General features: G+C 37.6%; 1 protein-coding gene across 2 annotated transcripts in view; it reads left to right on the plus strand.

Moving 5' to 3' along the window:
- LOC139939981 (peptide-N(4)-(N-acetyl-beta-glucosaminyl)asparagine amidase-like) overlaps window positions 1-19,473 on the plus strand; it is a 34,092-nt gene that overhangs the window by 3,649 nt on the left and 10,970 nt on the right. Inside the window, exons 4-9 of one of the 2 annotated variants that reach the window (XM_071936158.1) lie at window positions 170-332; window positions 2,107-2,341; window positions 13,270-13,391; window positions 14,034-14,179; window positions 15,058-15,168; window positions 16,322-16,543. In XM_071936158.1, coding sequence (XP_071792259.1) covers window positions 170-332; window positions 2,107-2,341; window positions 13,270-13,391; window positions 14,034-14,179; window positions 15,058-15,168; window positions 16,322-16,543 — 999 coding nt within the window. The remainder of the gene's footprint in view (window positions 1-169; window positions 333-2,106; window positions 2,342-13,269; window positions 13,392-14,033; window positions 14,180-15,057; window positions 15,169-16,321; window positions 16,544-19,473) is intronic. The other variant, XM_071936159.1, reaches the window with a different exon arrangement.

Here is a 19,473-nt window from a genome sequence, read left to right on the forward strand (position 1 = left end):
TTTCAAAATGATCAGGTCGCAAAGGGATGATTGTACCTGGGAAGCGGTACTTTTCTGACATGAGGTAAATGTGTACTTGAACTGGTACTTTGCACAGGGCACCACGACAATTGCTGTTGGTGCAATTCCAGGTGTAATTCATTTCAACAGATTTTTGTTTTCAAAACAGGCTTCCGAGTTGACTTTTCATCAGCGGTTACGTAGCAGCGCTGAACATGTGCTTATCTATGAAGACCCAATCCTACAGCAGAAAGCCAGAGACTGTATGGCTCTACCGGAACTACTACGGAAGGCTGCTGAGAGTCTTCAACAACAGGCTGCTAACACAACCGGTAAGATATGACTGATGATTATCATTATTATTAAGTTATAAACTGCAAGGGGAACTGACTGGGTAAATTTCAAATTTACAAGAGTGCAGTTCGAACAGTTAACTGTAAAAAAAAAAAAAAAAAAATATGCCAGACAATTAACAATGGTTCATTAAAAATGGTTATTAAGAAAAAAGTAGAGTATAGTTACACATGTATGACGTCTATGACCAAACAAATTGCAATGAATTTAAAAAAAGGAGGCAGAGAAAGGCTTAAACAGATCAGCTCCATATAATAAGACACGATATTCCCTCATTTTGCCAAAGAGTAGTGTTAAAGGCACTGGACACTATTGGTAATTGTCAAAGACTAGTCTTCTCACTTGGTGTATCTCAACATATGCATAAAATAACAAACCTGTGAAAATTTGAATTCACTCGGTCATCAAAGTTGCAAGAGAATTATGAAAGAAAAAACACAGATGAGGCACAAATGTTTGTCCTTTCAGATGCCAAAGAAAACATTAAAATAGACTACAGGCCTGTAGCCTTTTAATATTTGAGTAAGAAATTACCTCTTTCTCAAAAACTACGTTACTTTAGAGGGAGCCGTTTCTAGCAATGTTTTATACTATCAACAGCTCTCCTTTGCTCAACACCAAGTAAGTTTTTATGCTAATAATTATTTGAGTAATTACCAATAGTGTCCAGTGCCTTCAAAAAAGAGGGAGAGAAAAAGACTGAAACAGATTAGCCCCATACAATATTCCTGTATTTTGCCACTGAGTAGTGTTAGTGCCCACGTACGATATGCAATTTACATATTTCATTGGAAAGGTCTTTCATCCCATGTTCAATGCCCCAAGGGTTATTGTAGAGTAGTTCACTTGACTCTTCATTTAACTAGAACAAAGGTGTAGTGAAGAGAGTTAACTTTGATGAATGGCGTCATTTGATAGTTGATGTTTAAGTCATGGACCTTTTTTAGACTCTTGAGATTCAAACTAAAAGGCACACAATATTCATTAATTAAATTTTAGAAGATTTTTTTCCCCGTGTAAAAATAATAGTAATTTTAAATTTTGTTTGGCTTCAGATCAAACTCAGAATTTAGAATGCTTCAGACTGCCAGTGGGGCTTTTAAAACTACAGATAAGAAAACTATCTGAGGACCTTGATTCAGTTCATTGTGCTTTGGCTGAACTTCTAAAATTAGGGTCTAGGAAAATCTTAGTGTTATCACAGCACGGTGTAGGCTAAAAGAACAAATTATTATCCTTTATTCACAATGCAAGGTATTACACTATCAATATTAAAACACCATGAGGATCAGGTTGGCTAAGTGATTTCTTTCCCTGCCTTTCACCTCTGTGGACCCTGGTGTGAATCACACCCAGGCAGAGCCTTGCACGTAGATTATTGGGTTTTCAGTCCCTACCTGATTGCGTGGGTTTCCCCCATTGGGTGTTCCTCCCACATCTAAAACTGAACATTTATTCTCGTTTCCTATTCATCCTAGCATTAATTTTGCTGTTGGATTTGTAATGAAAAAACCAAGAAAATCAAAACAAAAATAAAATATTAAAAGTGGTTGAGGTAGCCTCTGCTAAATTTTAAAACTTGCCTCTTGTCACCAGGAAATCTCAGCGGTCTAGTAGTAAGGCACTGCTCTAGAATTAGGCTAGAATGCTTGGCCATTATTTTTAAAGGAATTTCCACATTGGTCAAAACTCACCCCTGGTGTGTTTGAAACTACTTGTTCATCCACATTCTTGTCTCCTCGGATCCACAAGACACAGATGACATCACAAACCCTCTGGACCAACGTGACTTACTGCTCCTTGAGCTCCTCAAATGGTTCAAGACAAGTTTCTTCAAGTGGATGGACAGCCCGACCTGCGAGACGTGCAATATCCGTATGAGGAGCGTTGGCCTGGTAGAGCCCAATGCTGAGGACCGCCGATGGGGCGCTGGCAGGGTGGAGGGGTACACATGTACAAGGTGCAATAGACCGGAGCGATTTCCAAGGTAAATAACTGGTTCACTGGTTCGTACATTTGCAGAGTGCAGAAAGATCTGTATGTGTTTAGTGCAATTGTTACATGCAACGGGATTCATTCCAAGGATGTTAGTTTTGCATTGGGGGTAAAGAATATAATTTACATAATAGAGCACCAGATTTAAACTTTTGAGTCAAACAAATTGTAAAAGTTTGTTTTGTTAAAGATTCTTGTTTATTGGGTGGTTAGTGATGACATATCCAAAATGGGACAAGAGTTTCAACCCAGAAGTGACCTAGTTTGCATATTTAAATTAGGTCCTAATTATCAAACTTTAAGGTCAATTAACTCTAAAACTATCCACTTTTAGGACAAATGTTGTGTTTAAGGTGAATAGAAACCTGACCTTGGGAAATTAAAGAACATATTTGTATACTCAAATGACCCTGTCCCAAACAACTAGGTCAAAGGTCAAGGGGTCAAACATACGTGAAATTGGTTTTCTCCACTCAAATGCATCATTACATGACTTCCCATCACAGTGAAATTAATAATGACTGAATTATTTGGGATGAGTGATTCCACCCTGTCCTAAATGACCTCTATTGATGACATTCAATAAAATCAAAGAAATTAATAATCAAATTCATCCGATGGAATCGTGGTGCAAATGCCTTCTTCTAGTCATTTCCCAAGCGAGTAGGTGCAAATTGAACCCATTTATTTTACACAAACATCATGGTATTAATAATCCTCTGGGGCTGGATTATTGTACATTTTCTTTAGTAGCAAGCAAAGTTTCACACTGCCCTCCCCCCCACCCGACCATTAGGTTGCATTTCTACATTGCTGTTCCAAACTTGGGCCTGCAAGTATACCCTGTATTCGTGTTACTTTGAAGCATCATCAGCTGTTGAGTGTGGTCATTTGATTGCGCCACTCTTGTGACTCTTTGCCGCCATGTTGAGTGGCAAATCAAGGTTTATTCTGACTTTGGCTGAAAGATTGACTGCAAAAGGGTTTGCACATTATTCTGGTTTCACGATGCTGATGTATGTGTTGATTATATGTCGGTATGTTGTCCCTGTGTCCATGGCAAACGTTGAAGAACAGGCGTTTCACACACTATTTGATGCGATGCCTGATAACGTCAGTTGTTGCCGCCTCCAGATGTTGCTAACCTCCCCGATTGTTGCCACCCAAGTTGTTGCCCCCCACACCCCTGTTGCTGCCTCCCTGATTGTAGCCTCCACCGCTGGTTCATGTACCTCCTTACCTGGTGCCTCCCCAGTTGGTGCCTGGTGAGGCAACAACAGTGGAGGCAACAACTGGGGAGGCAAACACCTCCCCAGTTGTTGCATCCCCTGTTGCTGCCTCCACTGTTGTTGCCTCCTAAGTTGTTGCCTCCTAAGTTGTTGCCTCCCAAGTTGTTGCCTCCCAAGTTGTTGCCTCCCCAGTTGTTGCCGCCCCAGTTGTTGCCTCCCATGTTGCTGCGTCCCTGGTTGTTGCCACCCGAGTTGTTGCCCCCCCCCCCCCTGTTGCTGCCTCCTTGGTTGTTGCCCCCCAGTTCCTGCCCCTTTTGTCATTTAAACCAAAGAAAGCATTCAATTGTAATTTCACTGTGATGGTATGCCGTGTAAAAATGCGTTTGAGTGGAGAAAACCAATTTAAAGCCATTATACATTTTCGGAACAGAAAAACAAATAAAAGTTCACAGATTTACAAATAACTTACAGGGTTTACAGAAGGTAATGGTAAAAGACTTCTCTTGAAATATTGTTCCATGAAATGCTATACTATTGAGAAAACATTAAAACAATTATCAATTCTCAACAACGAGAATTCCGGATTATAGTAAACACATGTCATGACACGGCGAAACGAGCGGAAACAAGGGTGGGTTTTTCAGTTATTTACTCCCGACTCCGATGACGGATTGTGCCTAAATTTTCACAGGTTTGTTACTTTATATATAAGTTGTGATACATGAAGTATGGGCCTTGGATAAAACTGTTTACCGAAAGTGTCCAATGGCTTTAACATATGTTTGACCCCTTTGACCCCTTGACCTTTGACCTAGTTGTTTGGAAGGTGTCAATTGAGTATACAAATACGTTTTTTAGATTCTCAGGGTCAGGTTTCTCTTCACCTCTAACACAACATTTGTCCTAAAAATGGATAGTGTTAGAGATAATTGACCTTAAAGTTTGATAATTACGACTTGCAAATTAGGTCATTTCTGGGTTGAAACTCTTGTTCCATTTTGGATATGTCATCAATAACCACCCAATAAACAAGAATCAACAATAAAACAAACTTTTGCAGTTTGTTTGACTCAACATGAAAAAAAAGTCTAAATCATTTGAAAGCATAAAATCACAGAATTTTTTTTCACCCCAAATCTGAAAAATCGACCCATGCATTGACCAAAAACACAAACTCACAAAATTCTTAACAAATCTCAAACTTTCGCTAATATACCCAGTCCGCACTGATAAATTGTCTTCAGTAGTATCTTCTGTATCATTTGGAAGCATAAAATCAAAAAAAAATAATTCACCCAAATCTGAAAAATCGACCCATGCTGGCATCACAGATTTTTGGGGAATTTTTGACCAAAACACAAACTCACAAAATTCTGTACAAATCTCAAACTTTCGCTAATATACCCAGTCTGCACTGATAAAATGTCTTGAGTAGTACCTTCTATATCTTTTGAAAGCATAAAATCAACGATTTTTTTTTTACCCCAAATGTGAAAAAATCGACCCATGCCGGCATCACAGATTTTTTTGGATTTTTGACCAAAAACACAAAAATTTACAAAATTCTGTACAAATCTCAAACTTTCGCTAATATACCCAGTCTGCACTGATAAAATGTCTTGAGTAGTACCTTCTGTATCTTTTGAAAGCATAAAATCAACGATTTTTTTTTTACCCCGAATCTGAAAAATAGACCCATGCCGGCATCACAGATTTTTTTTTTATTTTGGACCAAAAACACAAACTCACAAAATTCTTAACAAATTTTAAACTTTCGCTAATATACCCAGTCATAACTAAAAAAATGTCTTCAGTAACATCTTCTGTATTATTTGGAAGCATAAAATCAATGAATTATTTTTTACCCCAAATCTGAAAAATCGACCCATGCCGGCATCACAGATTTTTTTGGATTTTTGACCCAAAACACAAACTCACAAAATTCTTAACAAATCTCAAACTTTCGCTAATATACCCAGTCCGCACTGATAAATTGTCTTCAGTAGTATCTTCTGTATCATTTGGAAGCATAAAATCAAAAAAAAATAATTCACCCAAATCTGAAAAATCGACCCATGCTGGCATCACAGATTTTTGGGGAATTTTTGACCAAAACACAAACTCACAAAATTCTGTACAAATCTCAAACTTTCGCTAATATACCCAGTCTGCACTGATAAAATGTCTTGAGTAGTACCTTCTATATCTTTTGAAAGCATAAAATCAACGATTTTTTTTTTACCCCAAATGTGAAAAAATCGACCCATGCCGGCATCACAGATTTTTTTGGATTTTTGACCAAAAACACAAAAATTTACAAAATTCTGTACAAATCTCAAACTTTCGCTAATATACCCAGTCTGCACTGATAAAATGTCTTGAGTAGTACCTTCTGTATCTTTTGAAAGCATAAAATCAACGATTTTTTTTTTACCCCGAATCTGAAAAATAGACCCATGCCGGCATCACAGATTTTTTTTTTATTTTGGACCAAAAACACAAACTCACAAAATTCTTAACAAATTTTAAACTTTCGCTAATATACCCAGTCATAACTAAAAAAATGTCTTCAGAAACATCTTCTGTATTATTTGGAAGCATAAAATCAATGAATTATTTTTTACCCCAAATCTGAAAAATCGACCCATGCCGGCATCACAGATTTTTTTGGATTTTTGACCCAAAACACAAACTCACAAAATTCTTAACAAATCTCAAACTTTCGCTAATATACCCAGTCCGCACTGATAAAATGTCTTCAGTAGTATCTTCTGTATCATTTGGAAGCATAAAATCACAGAATTTATTTTCACCCCAAATCTGAAAAATCGACCCATGCCGGCATCACAGATTTTTTTGGATTTTTGACCAAAAACACAAACTCACAAAATTCTTAACAAATCTCCAAATTTTGCTAATATACCCAGTTCGCACTGATAAAATGTCTTCAGTAGTATCTTCTGTATCATTTGGAAGCATAAAATCAAACCAAAAAATTTTAACCCCAAATCTGAAAAATCGACCCATGCCGGCATCACAGATTTTTTTGGATTTTTTACCAAAAACACAAACTCACAAAATTCTGTACAAATCTCCAACTTTCGCTAATATACCCAGTCTGCACTGATAACATGTCTTCAGTAGTATCTTCTGTATCTTTTGAAAGCATAAAATCACAGAATTTTTTTTCACGCCAAATCTGAAAAATCGACCCATGCCGGCATCACAGATTTTTTTTTTATTTTGGACCAAAAACACAAACTCACAAAATTCTTAACAAATTTTAAACTTTCGCTAATATACCCAGTCATAACTAAAAAAATGTCTTCAGTAACATCTTCTGTATTATTTGGAAGCATAAAATCAATGAATTATTTTTTACCCCAAATCTGAAAAATCGACCCATGCCGGCATCACAGATTTTTTTGGATTTTTGACCCAAAACACAAACTCACAAAATTCTTATCAAATCTCAAACTTTCGCTAATATACCCAGTCCGCACTGATAAAATGTCTTCAGTAGTATCTTCTGTATCATTTGGAAGCATAAAATCACAGAATTTATTTTCACCCCAAATCTGAAAAATCGACCCATGCCGGCATCACAGATTTTTTTGGATTTTTGACCAAAAACACAAACTCACAAAATTCTTAACAAATCTCCAAATTTTGCTAATATACCCAGTTCGCACTGATAAAATGTCTTCAGTAGTATCTTCTGTATCATTTGGAAGCATAAAATCAAACCAAAAAATTTTAACCCCAAATCTGAAAAATCGACCCATGCCGGCATCACAGATTTTTTTGGATTTTTGACCAAAAACACAAACTCACAAAATTCTTAACAAATCTCCAACTTTGGCTAATATATCCGGTCCGCACTGATAAAATGTCTCAGTAGTATCTTCTGTATCATTTGGAAGCATAAAATCACAGATTTTTTTTTTTACCCCAAATCTGAAAAATTGACCCATGCCGGCATCACAGATTTTTTTGGATTTTTGACCCAAAACACAAACTCACAAAATTCTTAACAAATCTCCAACTTTCGCTAATAAACCCAGTCCGCACTGATGAAATGTCTTCAGTAATATCTTTTGTATCATTTGGAAGCATAAAATCACAGAATTTTTTTTTCACCCCAAATCTGAAAAATCGACCCATGTCGGCATCACAAATTTATTTGGATTTTTGACCAAAAACACAAACTCACAAAATTCTTAACAAATCTCCAACTTTGGCTAATATATCCGGTCCGCACTGATAAAATGTCTCAGTAGTATCTTCTGTATCATTTGGAAGCATAAAATCACAGATTTTTTTTTTTACCCCAAATCTGAAAAATTGACCCATGCCGGCATCACAGATTTTTTTGGATTTTTGACCCAAAACACAAACTCACAAAATTCTTAACAAATCTCCAACTTTCGCTAATAAACCCAGTCCGCACTGATGAAATGTCTTCAGTAATATCTTTTGTATCATTTGGAAGCATAAAATCACAGAATTTTTTTTTCACCCCAAATCTGAAAAATCGACCCATGTCGGCATCACAAATTTATTTGGATTTTTGACCAAAAACACAAACTCACAAAATTCTGTACCAATCTCAAACTTTCGCTAATATACCCAGTTCGCACTGATAAAATGTCTTCAGTAGTATCTTCTGTATCATTTGGAAGCATAAAATCAAACCAAAAAATTTTCACCCATGCCGGCATCACAGGATTTTTTGGATTTTTGACCAAAAACACAAACTCACAAAATTCTTAACAAATCTCAAACTTTCGCTAATATACCCACTCCGCACTGATAAAATGTCTTCAGTAGTATCTTCTGTATCATTTGGAAGCATAAAATCAAACCAAAAAATTTTCACCCCAAATCTGAAAAATTGACCCATGCCGGCATCACAGTTTTTTTTGGATTTTTGACAAAAAACACAAACTCACAAAATTCTTAACAAATCTCCAACTTTTGCTAATTTACCCAGTCCGCACTGATAAAATGTCTTCAGTAGTATCTTCTGTATCAATTGGAAGCATAAAATCACAGAATGTTTTTTTTCACCCCAAATCTGAAAAATTGACCCATGCCGGCATCACAGATTTTTTTGGATTTTTGACCCAAAACACAAACTCACAAAATTCTTAACAAATCTCAAACTTTCGCTAATATACCCACTCCGCACTGATAAAATGTCTTCAGTAGTATCTTCTGTATCATTTGGAAGCATAAAATCAAACCAAAAAATTTTCACCCCAAATCTGAAAAATTGACCCATGCCGGCATCACAGATTTTTTTGGATTTTTGACCAAAAACACAAACTCACAAAATTCTTAACAAATCTCAAACTTTTGCTAATTTACCCAGTCCGCACTGATAAAATGTCTTCAGTAGTATCTTCTGTATCAATTGGAAGCATAAAATCACAGAATTTTTTTTCACCCCAAATCTGAAAAATCGACCCATGCCGGCATCACAGATTTTTTGGGATTTTTGACCAAAAACACAAACTCACAAAATTCTTAACAAATCTCAAACTTTTGCTAATTTACCCAGTCCGCACTGATAAAATGTCTTCAGTAGTATCTTCTGTATCAATTGGAAGCATAAAATCACAGAATTTTTTTTCACCCCAAATCTGAAAAATCGACCCATGCCGGCATCACAGATTTTTTTGGATTTTTGACCAAAAACACAAACTCACAAAATTCTTAACAAATCTCAAACTTTCGCTAATATACCCAGTTCGCACTGATAAAATGTCTTCAGTAGTATCTTCTGTATCATTTGGAAGCATAAAATCAAACCAAAAAATTTTCACCCCAAATCTGAAAAATCGACCCATGCCGGCATCACAGATTTTTGGGTTTTTTTGACCAAAAACACAAACTCACAAAATTCTTAACAAATCTCCAACTTTGGCTAATATACCCAGTCCGCACTGATAAAATGTCTTCAGTAGTATCTTCTGTATCATTTGGAAGCATAAAATCACAGAATTTATTTTCACCCCAAATCTGAAAAATTGACCCATGCCGGCATCACAGATTTTTTTGGATTTTTGACCCAAAACACAAACTCACAAAATTCTTAACAAATCTCAAACTTTCGCTAATATACCCACTCCGCACTGATAAAATGTCTTCAGTAGTATCTTCTGTATCATTTGGAAGCATAAAATCAAACCAAAAAATTTTCACCCCAAATCTGAAAAATTGACCCATGCCGGCATCACAGATTTTTTTGGATTTTTGACCAAAAACACAAACTCACAAAATTCTTAACAAATCTCAAACTTTTGCTAATTTACCCAGTCCGCACTGATAAAATGTCTTCAGTAGTATCTTCTGTATCAATTGGAAGCATAAAATCACAGAATTTTTTTACACCCCAAATCTGAAAAATCGACCCATGCCGGCATCACAGATTTTTTTGGATTTTTGACCAAAAACACAAACTCACAAAATTCTTAACAAATCTCCAAATTTCGCTAATATACCCAGTCCGCACTGATAAAATGTCTTCAGTAGTATCTTCTGTATCATTTGGAAGCATAAAATCAAACAAAAAAAATTTCACCCCAAATCTGAAAAATCGACCCATGCCGGCATCACAGAGTTTTTTGGATTTTTGACCCAAAACACAAACTCACAAAATTCTTAACAAATCTCAAACTTTCGCTAATATACCCAGTCCGCACTGATAAAATGTCTTCAGTAGTATCTTCTGTATCATTTGGAAGCATAAAATCAAACCAAAAAATTTTCACCCCAAATCTGAAAAATCGACCCATGCCGGCATCACAGATTTTTTTGGATTTATGACCCAAAAACACAAACTCACAAAATTCTTAACAAATCTCCAAATTTTGCTAATATACCCAGTCAGCACTGATAAAATGACTTCAGTAGTACCTTCTGTATCATTTGAAAGCATAAAATCACAGATTTTTTTTTTACCCCAAATCTGAAAAATCGACCCATGCCGGCATCACAGATTTTTTTGGATTTTTGACCAAAAACACAAACTCACAAAATTCTGTACAAATCTCAAACTTTCGCTAATATACCCAGTCCGCACTGATAAAATGTCTTCAGTAGTATCTTCTGTATCATTTGGAAGCATAAAATCAAACAAAAAAAATTTCACCCCAAATCTAAAAAATCGACCCATGCCAGCATCACAGATTTTTGGGGATTTTTGACCAAAAACACAAACTCACAAAATTCTTAACAAATCTCCAACTTTCGCTAATATACATAGTTCGCACTGATAAAATGTTTTCATTAGTATCTTCTGTATCATTTGGAAGCATAAAATCACAGAATTTTTTTTTACCCCAAATCTGAAAAATCGACCCATGCCGGCATATCACAGATTTTTGGGGATTTTTGACCAAAAACACAAACTCACAAAATTCTTAACAAATCTCCAACTTTCGCTAATATACATAGTTCGCACTGATAAAAGGTTTTCATTAGTATCTTCTGTATCATTTGGAAGCATAAAATCACAGAATTTTTTTTTACCCCAAATCTGAAAAATCGACCCATGCCAGCATCACAGATTTTTTGGGATTTTTGACCAAAAACACAAACTCACAAAATTCTTAACAAATCTCAAACTTTCGCTAATATACATAGTTCGCACTGATAAAATGTTTTCAGTAGTACCTTCTGCATCTTTTGAAAGCATAAAATTAACAAATTTTTTTTACCCAAAATCTGAAAAATCGACCCATGCCAGCATCACAGAGTTTTTTGGATTTTTGACCAAAAACACAAACTCACAAAATTCTTAACAAATCTCCAACTTTCGCTAATATACATAGTTCGCACTGATAAAATGTTTTCATTAGTATCTTCTGTATCATTTGGAAGCATAAAATCACAGAATTTTTTTTACCCCAAATCTGAAAAATCGACCCATGCCGGCATATCACAGATTTTTTTGGATTTTTGACCAAAAACACAAACTCACAAAATTCTTAACAAATCTCCAAATTTCGCTAATATACCCAGTCCGCACTGATAAAATGTCTTCAGTAGTATCTGCTGTATCATTTGGAAGCATAAAATCAACAAATTTTTTCTCACCCCAAATCTGAAAAATCGACCCATGCTGGCATCACAGATTTATTTGGATTTTTGACCAAAAACACAAACTCACAAAATTCTGTACAAATCTCAAACTTTCGCTAATATACCCAGTCTGCACTGATAAAATGTCTTCAGTAGTACCTTCTGCATCTTTTGAAAGCATAAAATTAACAAATTTTTTCTTACCCCAAATCTGAAAAATCGACCCATGCCGGCATCACAGATTTTGTTGGATTTTTGACCAAAAACACAAACTCACAAAATTCTGTACAAATCTCAAACTTTCGCTAATATACCCAGTCAGCACTGATAATATGTCTTCAGTAGTATCTTCTGTATTATTTGGAAGCATAAAATCAACAATTATTTTTTACCCCAAATCTTAAAAATTGACCCATGCCGGCGGCATCACAGATTTTTTTCTGATTTTTGACCAAAAACTCAAACTCACAAAATTCTTAACAAATCTCATACTTTTGCTAATATACCCAGTCCGCACTGAAAAAAATTCTTCAGTAGTATCTTCTGTATCATTTGGAAGCATAAAATCAATGAATTTTATTTTACTTCAAATCTGAAAAATCGATCCATGCCGGCATCACAGTTTTTTTTGGATTTTGACCAAAAACACAAACTCACAAAATTCTGTACAAATCTCAAACTTTCGCTAATATACCCAGTCTGCACTGATAAAATGTCTTCAGTAGTACCTTCTGTTTCTTTTGAAAGCATAAAATCAGCGAAATTCTTTTTACCCCAAATCTTTAAAATCGACCCATGCCGGCATCACAGATATTTTTGGATTTTTGACCAAAAACACAAACTCACAAAATCCTGTACAAATCTCCAACTTTCGCTAATGTACCCACTCCGCACTGATAAAATGTCTTCAATAGTATCTTCTGTATCATGTGGTAGCTTAAAATCACAGAGTATGATGGCATCACAGATTTTTTTATATTTTTGACCAAAAACGCAAACTCACAAAATTCTTTTTAAAATCTCAAACATTTGCTTATTTACCCAGTCGCACTGATACAATGTCTTCAGTAGTATAAATTGATGTGTATTAAAGGCACTGGACACTACTGGTAATTACTCAAAATAGTCATTAGCATAAATCCTTACTTGGTACAGGTAATGGGGAGAGGTTGGTAGTATAAATCATTGTGAGAACCAGCTCCATCTGAAGTGGAGTAGTTTTTGAGAAAGAAATAGTTTTCAACGAACTTGATTTTGAGACCTCATATTTAGAATTTTAGGTATCGAAATCAAGCATCTGAAAGCACACAGCTTTGTGTGACAAGGGTGTTTTTCTTTCATTATTGTCTTCAACTTCGATGACCGATTGAGCTCAAATTTCCACAGGTTTGTTATTTAATGCATATGTTGAGATACACCAAGTGAGAAGACTGGTCTTTGACAATTACCAATAGTGTCCAGTGTCTTTAAGCAGTGTTTACGTATAAAAGGTCATGGGTTCGAGTAAATTGCCTAAGGATTTTTTTCACAGTCCTCGGGAAAGTATTAAGATTTAGTCGTATGCTTTTCTAAAAACTGTTTTTATTCACTTTCCACGCCATAGGTACAACCATCCAGGCAAGCTTTTAGAGACCAGGAAAGGACGATGCGGTGAATGGGCCAATTGTTTCACACTGTGCTGTCGAGCAGCTGGATTTGAGGCTAGGCACATTGTTGACTGGACAGGTACGTGGTAATAATAATGTTGGGGTTGAACAAAGACAAGTGGTCAAATGGTTAGACTGCAGGATCTGCAATCATTGGTTTTGGGTTTAAATCATGATTTCACAATGACTAGAAGAAGTCGTCTAGTACTCGGTTATTTTACATGCATTACACAACATGCATTACACAAACGAGCCTCACAGCTTTATGTCCCATCTGAAGTGAGAAGCAGTAGGCCTAATGCTAATGCTCTATAAGTTTCTTGCTTTTGAAGACACTGGACACTGTTGGTAATTGTAAAAGACCAGTCTTCTCACTTGGTTTTTTCAACAGATGCATAAAACAACAAAACTTTAGCTTAATTGGTCGTCGAAGTTGCGAGAGAATAATGAAAGAAAAAGTGCACAAGTTGTATGCTTTCAGATGCTTGATTTCGAGACCTCAAAATGTAATTCTGAGGTCTCAAAATCACATTTTAAAAGCTCTCCATTATTCGTTACCATTAAGGTTTTATGCTAACAATTATTTTGAATAATTACCAATATTGTCCAGTGCCTTACAGGACACAAGCAACTCAAACTCAATCGATTGAAATCAATCGTTTATTTGTTTGTTATTGTTGATAATTACAACTGCTGTACTTTGTATTGACTCATATCTCAGATCACGTCTGGACAGAGGTATATTCTCAATCCCAGCAGAGATGGCTTCATTGTGATCCGTGTGAGAACGTCTGTGATAAGCCTCTACTGTACGAACGTGGCTGGTCCAAGAAGTTGTCCTACCTGATTGCTTTCTCCAATGAAGAGGTACAACATCCTTGCACATTATTTTGCACAGAAGTCTAGTAGTGCAACAGATAGGGGAGGATTTGGCATGCAGTCTAAACCGAATCATACTTCCTGCGAATGCGGATGTGATTCAAATGTTGCCGTCACATGTTTGCAATGAATAATTCGCAGCAGTTGAGTTGTGCTCAACTCTCTTGCAAACATCACTGCGAAAACTGAGTTGTGACGTCGCATTTGCATCGCATTTGCATTCACAGGAAGTATGAATGTAGACTTTCGGCTGTAGGGCCATCGCAGATTTGAATTGAGTAGAATCACTAACAGGCAACCAGTCGCAAACAATGCCCAAGAAAGAAGTTCATTCACATTTCAGTTTTCTCACTATTGTCTTTGGCTATAGGGCCATCGCGGATTTGAATTATTGACAAATGTACTTACAGGCAACCAGTCCCAAGCAATCGCAAAGAAAGAAATTCATTCACATTTCAGTTTCTCACTTTTTTCTTAAAGAGAGTGAGTTACAGCTGGAAGAATAACTCTTGGGCTGCTGAAGTACTCCTTGTGCACGCAGTACAGGGCAAAGTTGTATGGCTCTGCTTCAATCACCATTCTCCGCTTACTGTGCAAGTGCCAAATTTCTGTGCTAGCTGTGTAGAGCAAAGAATGCCTAGTACTATGGAATACGCACCAGTACAAGCAAAAATTCCCTGCTGACCTGTGAGTTGTTCTTGGCATAAATGCGGAAATATCCTGCTTCCGTAAGCGCTGATTCTTTGCTGACGGTAAGCAGAGCCATGAAATTGGGCCCTGATGGTATCCTCCAAGTTGCATTTTAAAATTGCCCTGAGTGACATGGCCTTAACTTTTGACAACCTCTGTCCCATTTCTGTGTCCAGGTTGTTGATGTGAGCTGGAGATATACAGCTAATGCAAAAGACCTCCTGGGAAGAAGGAAAGAGTGCCGAGAGGAATGGCTGATGGACATCATAACCACTATGAACAAAGAGGTACAGACCATTTATTCACACTTACACATGTACCATCCCACTGGTAATTTTTACTGGTATTTTTTCTCTGAGTTGCCCGGCTTGGCTTGGTGGTGGGTAATGCAACTCTGTAAGGGGGTGACCTTGTAGGGGGAAACTTTGTCAGGGGGCAACTCTGTAAGGGGGTGACTTTGTAGGGGGGTGACTTTGTAGTGGGCAACTTTGTCAGGGGGTGAATTTATAAGGGGGTGACTTTGTAAGGGGGTGACTTTGCAAGGGGGTGACTTTGTCAGGGGGTGACTTTGTCAGGGGTGACTTTGTAAGGGGGTGACTTTGTAAGGGGGTGACTTTGTGAGGGGGTGACTTTGTAAGGGGGTGACTTTGTAAAAGGGTGACTTTGTAAAGGGGCCACTGTGTCAGGGGGGGGGGACATTGTGGGGGGAGGGGTGACTTTGTAAGGGGTTACTTTTTAAGGGGTGACTTTGTAAGGGGGTGACTTTGTGAGGGGAGAACTTTGTAAGGGGTGACTTTGTCAGGGGCGACTCTCTAATTGGGTGACATTGTAAGGGGGTGACTTAATAAGGGGGTAACTTAATCAGGGGGTAACTTTGTAAGGGGGTGACTTTGTAAGGGGGTGACTTTGTCAGGGGGTAACTTTGTAAGGGGGTAACTTTGTAAGGGGGTGACTTTGTCAGGGGGTGACTTTGTCAGGGGGTGACTTTGTCAGGGGGTGACTTTGTCAGGGGGTAACTTTGTCAGGAGTTGACTTTGTCAGGGGGTGCCCCCCCCCCCTCCCATGGTATGCTGGAATCTCGGACTTGACTCCCCCCATCAAGCTGAATTGAATAATAAACAAAGTGGCAGCCTGTTCAATCTTGACAACGCCTTGAATCGGGATTTACAAAATAATCCTGCGTCAAAATTGATGTTATGAGCATAATTTCCAGTACCTTCTATCTCTTTTCCCCCACTTTCATGTGGACTTTATTTATTGGTAATAAGTGCATCATAGAACTCAATATGACCTTGGAAACCTTTTTAACCTAGTACCGAAGCTCAAAATATGCTTCTGGTCTGGGTCGCCAAATAACACCCGCATATCTTCTGCCAGCCAAATATCACTCATAGCACTCCTGATGGTCTAGAATTACAAACTGTTTTCCTCCTCCAACAGAGGCAAAGAACCCTGTCGGAATCTCGTAGGGCTGTTCTAGAACAGCGCTCCGCCGTAGAGCTAGCCGAGTTCCTCTCGCCCAAAGTCATCAGGAATGGTGAGGAGCAGGGTAGACTCTCTGGCTCCATAGCGTGGAGATTAGCCAGGGGAGAGACAAGGAGTGATACAAGGGGTGATACACTGCCGACGAATGAGGAAGGCGTGGCTGCAACAGCATCTGAGGTAAGACAACAATGTTTTGGCATTTTCTAAACATCTTTCTTACAGTCACCCCGTGTCCCAGGCTTTCTGATATGGCTAGTGTCCTTTGCCCAGTTTCATACAAGCTGTTAAGCAGAAAATTTTGCACAGCAAATTTCTTGGCTAAGCAAGAAATGGTCGTGGTACCAGTTGCATCAAGGGTAACTGTATGGTGTTCTGGCTGGTAACCTTTTTTTGCTTAGCAAAGGTTTTTTGTGCTTAGCTTGTTTTTGTTCTGATACATGTAGGCAGGGCCCAATTTCACAGAGCTGCTTAATCACAAAAGATAGCTTAGCACAACCCAATATGCTTACCAAAACCCATCTTTTCAAAATTCTCAATAAATCTCAAACTTATTTACCCTGTCTGCATCGATAGTGTCTTCGGTAGTCCGTCCCACACCATTTGTGCCCATCATCTCACTGAATTTGTTTTGACCCCAATTCTGAAAATTTGACCATGCCGCCATGGCAGATTTATTTTATTTTGGACCCAAAACCTAAACTTTCAAAATTATCAATAAATCTCAAACTTTTGCTTATTGTTATATTCTGTGTCTGCACTGCTAAAATGTCTTCAGTAGTATGTCCTACACCATTTAAAACCATAAAATCACCAGAATGTTTTTGACCCAAATCTTAAAATTTTACCATGCTGGCATGGTATATTTCTTTTGTTTTGGGACCAAAAGCCTAAACTGTCAAACAATTCTCAATGAATCTCAAACCTTTGCTTATTTACCCTGTCTGCACTGATAAAATGTCTTCAGTAGTCGTCCATCACACACCATTTGAAACCAAAATTCACCGCAATTGTTTTCACCCCAAATCTGAAAATTTGACCATGCCAGCATGGCAGATTTAAAAACTTTATTTTGGACCCAAAACCCAAACTTTTAAAATGTTCAATAATTCTTTGGTCACTGAGCCATTTTTTTAATTCCTTAAAGGCACTGGACACTATTGGTAATTACTGCAAAGAATTGTTAGCCTAAAAAGTAACTTGGTAACAAGCAATGGAGAGCTGTTGATAGTATAAAACATTGTGAGAAACGGCTCCATCTGAAGTAGCATAGTTTTTTGAGAAAGAAGTAATTTCTCACTAAAATATAGAATTGAATTTGAGACCTCAGCTGAGGTCCAGTAATTCAAGCATCTGAAAACAAGCACACAACTTGTACCAAGGGTTCATTTTTGTTCCATTGTTCTCTCGCAACTTTGACGACCAAATGAGTTTAAATTTTCACAGGTTTGTTATTTTATGCATATGTGGGGATACACCAAGTGAGAATACTTGTCTTTGACAATTACCAATTGTGTCCAGTGACTTTAAACCATTTCGGCCATCTTTGTAAAGATGTGATGTCACAAGTTACATTGGGCAGTCAGCAGGCACAATGCCTCATGGAGGCGACATATAGGCAATTGCCTCCATGCCCCTGGTCTTTGTCTTGCTGCCCCTCTAAATGTTCCAATAGAGCTTTACAATCTCCACATAGTCGAAGCCCTTCACAGAACAGAACCGCCTTGGTGCCCTTTCCCTTTCCAGACCGAGGCATCCGGCCTAGGCCAGTGTGATTAGATGACTGGGTTTACTCTTGTACAACCACCCTTCATGACCCCATCAGTGGTGTCATAAATGCTCACTAGGTGTCTAATTAACTGAAAGAATCTCATCACAGGCTCGGACAGAGCCAAGGGGAGAGCAATTAAGAACTCATCATCATGATGCTCTACATCAACCTTGGTCTTAGTTTTTTTTTAAGTAGCCAACCGAGCTAATAATCTCTTGGTTTCACTGTGGTTTAACTTGCCCCCAGGGAAATTTTAGTAGCCCTGATTTTAAACACGGATTCTGATTTTAAACATGTATTGTCATAAATGAATATTTCTGATTCATTAGGGCACAATGGTAGCAATAAGCCTATTCGGAATTGCAGCTTGGCATGTCTGTTACTGCTGTCTATCTGCCGTGACCATTTGACAATCGGGTATTGTCAAATGGTCACGGGAGACAGACAAATTGCGCAGCTGCAATTCCGAAGTGGCTTATCACAACCAGTATAATGGGCAAACAAAGTTACACTCAAACACTAACAAATAAATTAATACATTTAAAAAATTAATCTGAATGAAAGAAATATGAGCATTTTTAATAAGTGGGTTGCACAGTTTTTAGTAGCCCACGGGGCAAGTTGAGAGGTGGTGTTGCAATTTTAGAGCAGTGTCAAACCAACTAGACCATCGAGATTGCCCGGTGGCTAGATGCAGTTCAAATCCTATGTTAAAGCAGCGGGTACTGCAAACGATCTAGAGATGTTAAACTTGCATCGGGGATAAAGCATTATCATTTATGGTTTTTACCCACATACACCGATGTGTGTTAGCACTGTATACTAAGTACTTCCCCGAGTTCTGTGAAAAACAAATCACAGGCATATTACTTGGGTGTGATTCGAACCCATGACCGTTGCAATTTTAGAGCAGTGTCATACCACCTAGACCATCGAGATTGCCCGGTAGCTAGAGGCAGTTCGAATCCTATGTTTTAGCAGCGGGTACTGCAAACGATTTAAAGATGTTAAATTTACATCGGGGATTAAAGCAATATTCATTTTGGTTTTTACAAACAATTTTGCATGTGTGTATTTTGTGAGTCACTGGCTTATTGTGAAAGTGTGTATATGTTTTGCATTTTAAAATAGTATAATCTGTCAAAATTCATTTAGAGAAAAAAGTCTGAAAAAGATTTATGAAAATCAGAAAGAAAACAAAGTTTTACCTGAACTCATTCATTGCTAGTGGGTCGAAGCCCATTTATTCATGATAACTGGAGTCAATAGAGGGGGTTCTCACTTCCTACGGAGCTCCGAACATTGGCCCTCATGTCAAAGTTCAGTAAACAAAGAAACT

This window comes from Asterias amurensis, chromosome 7, assembly GCF_032118995.1.
Source record: "Asterias amurensis chromosome 7, ASM3211899v1".
In the NCBI taxonomy this organism is placed as follows: domain Eukaryota; kingdom Metazoa; phylum Echinodermata; class Asteroidea; order Forcipulatida; family Asteriidae; genus Asterias; species Asterias amurensis.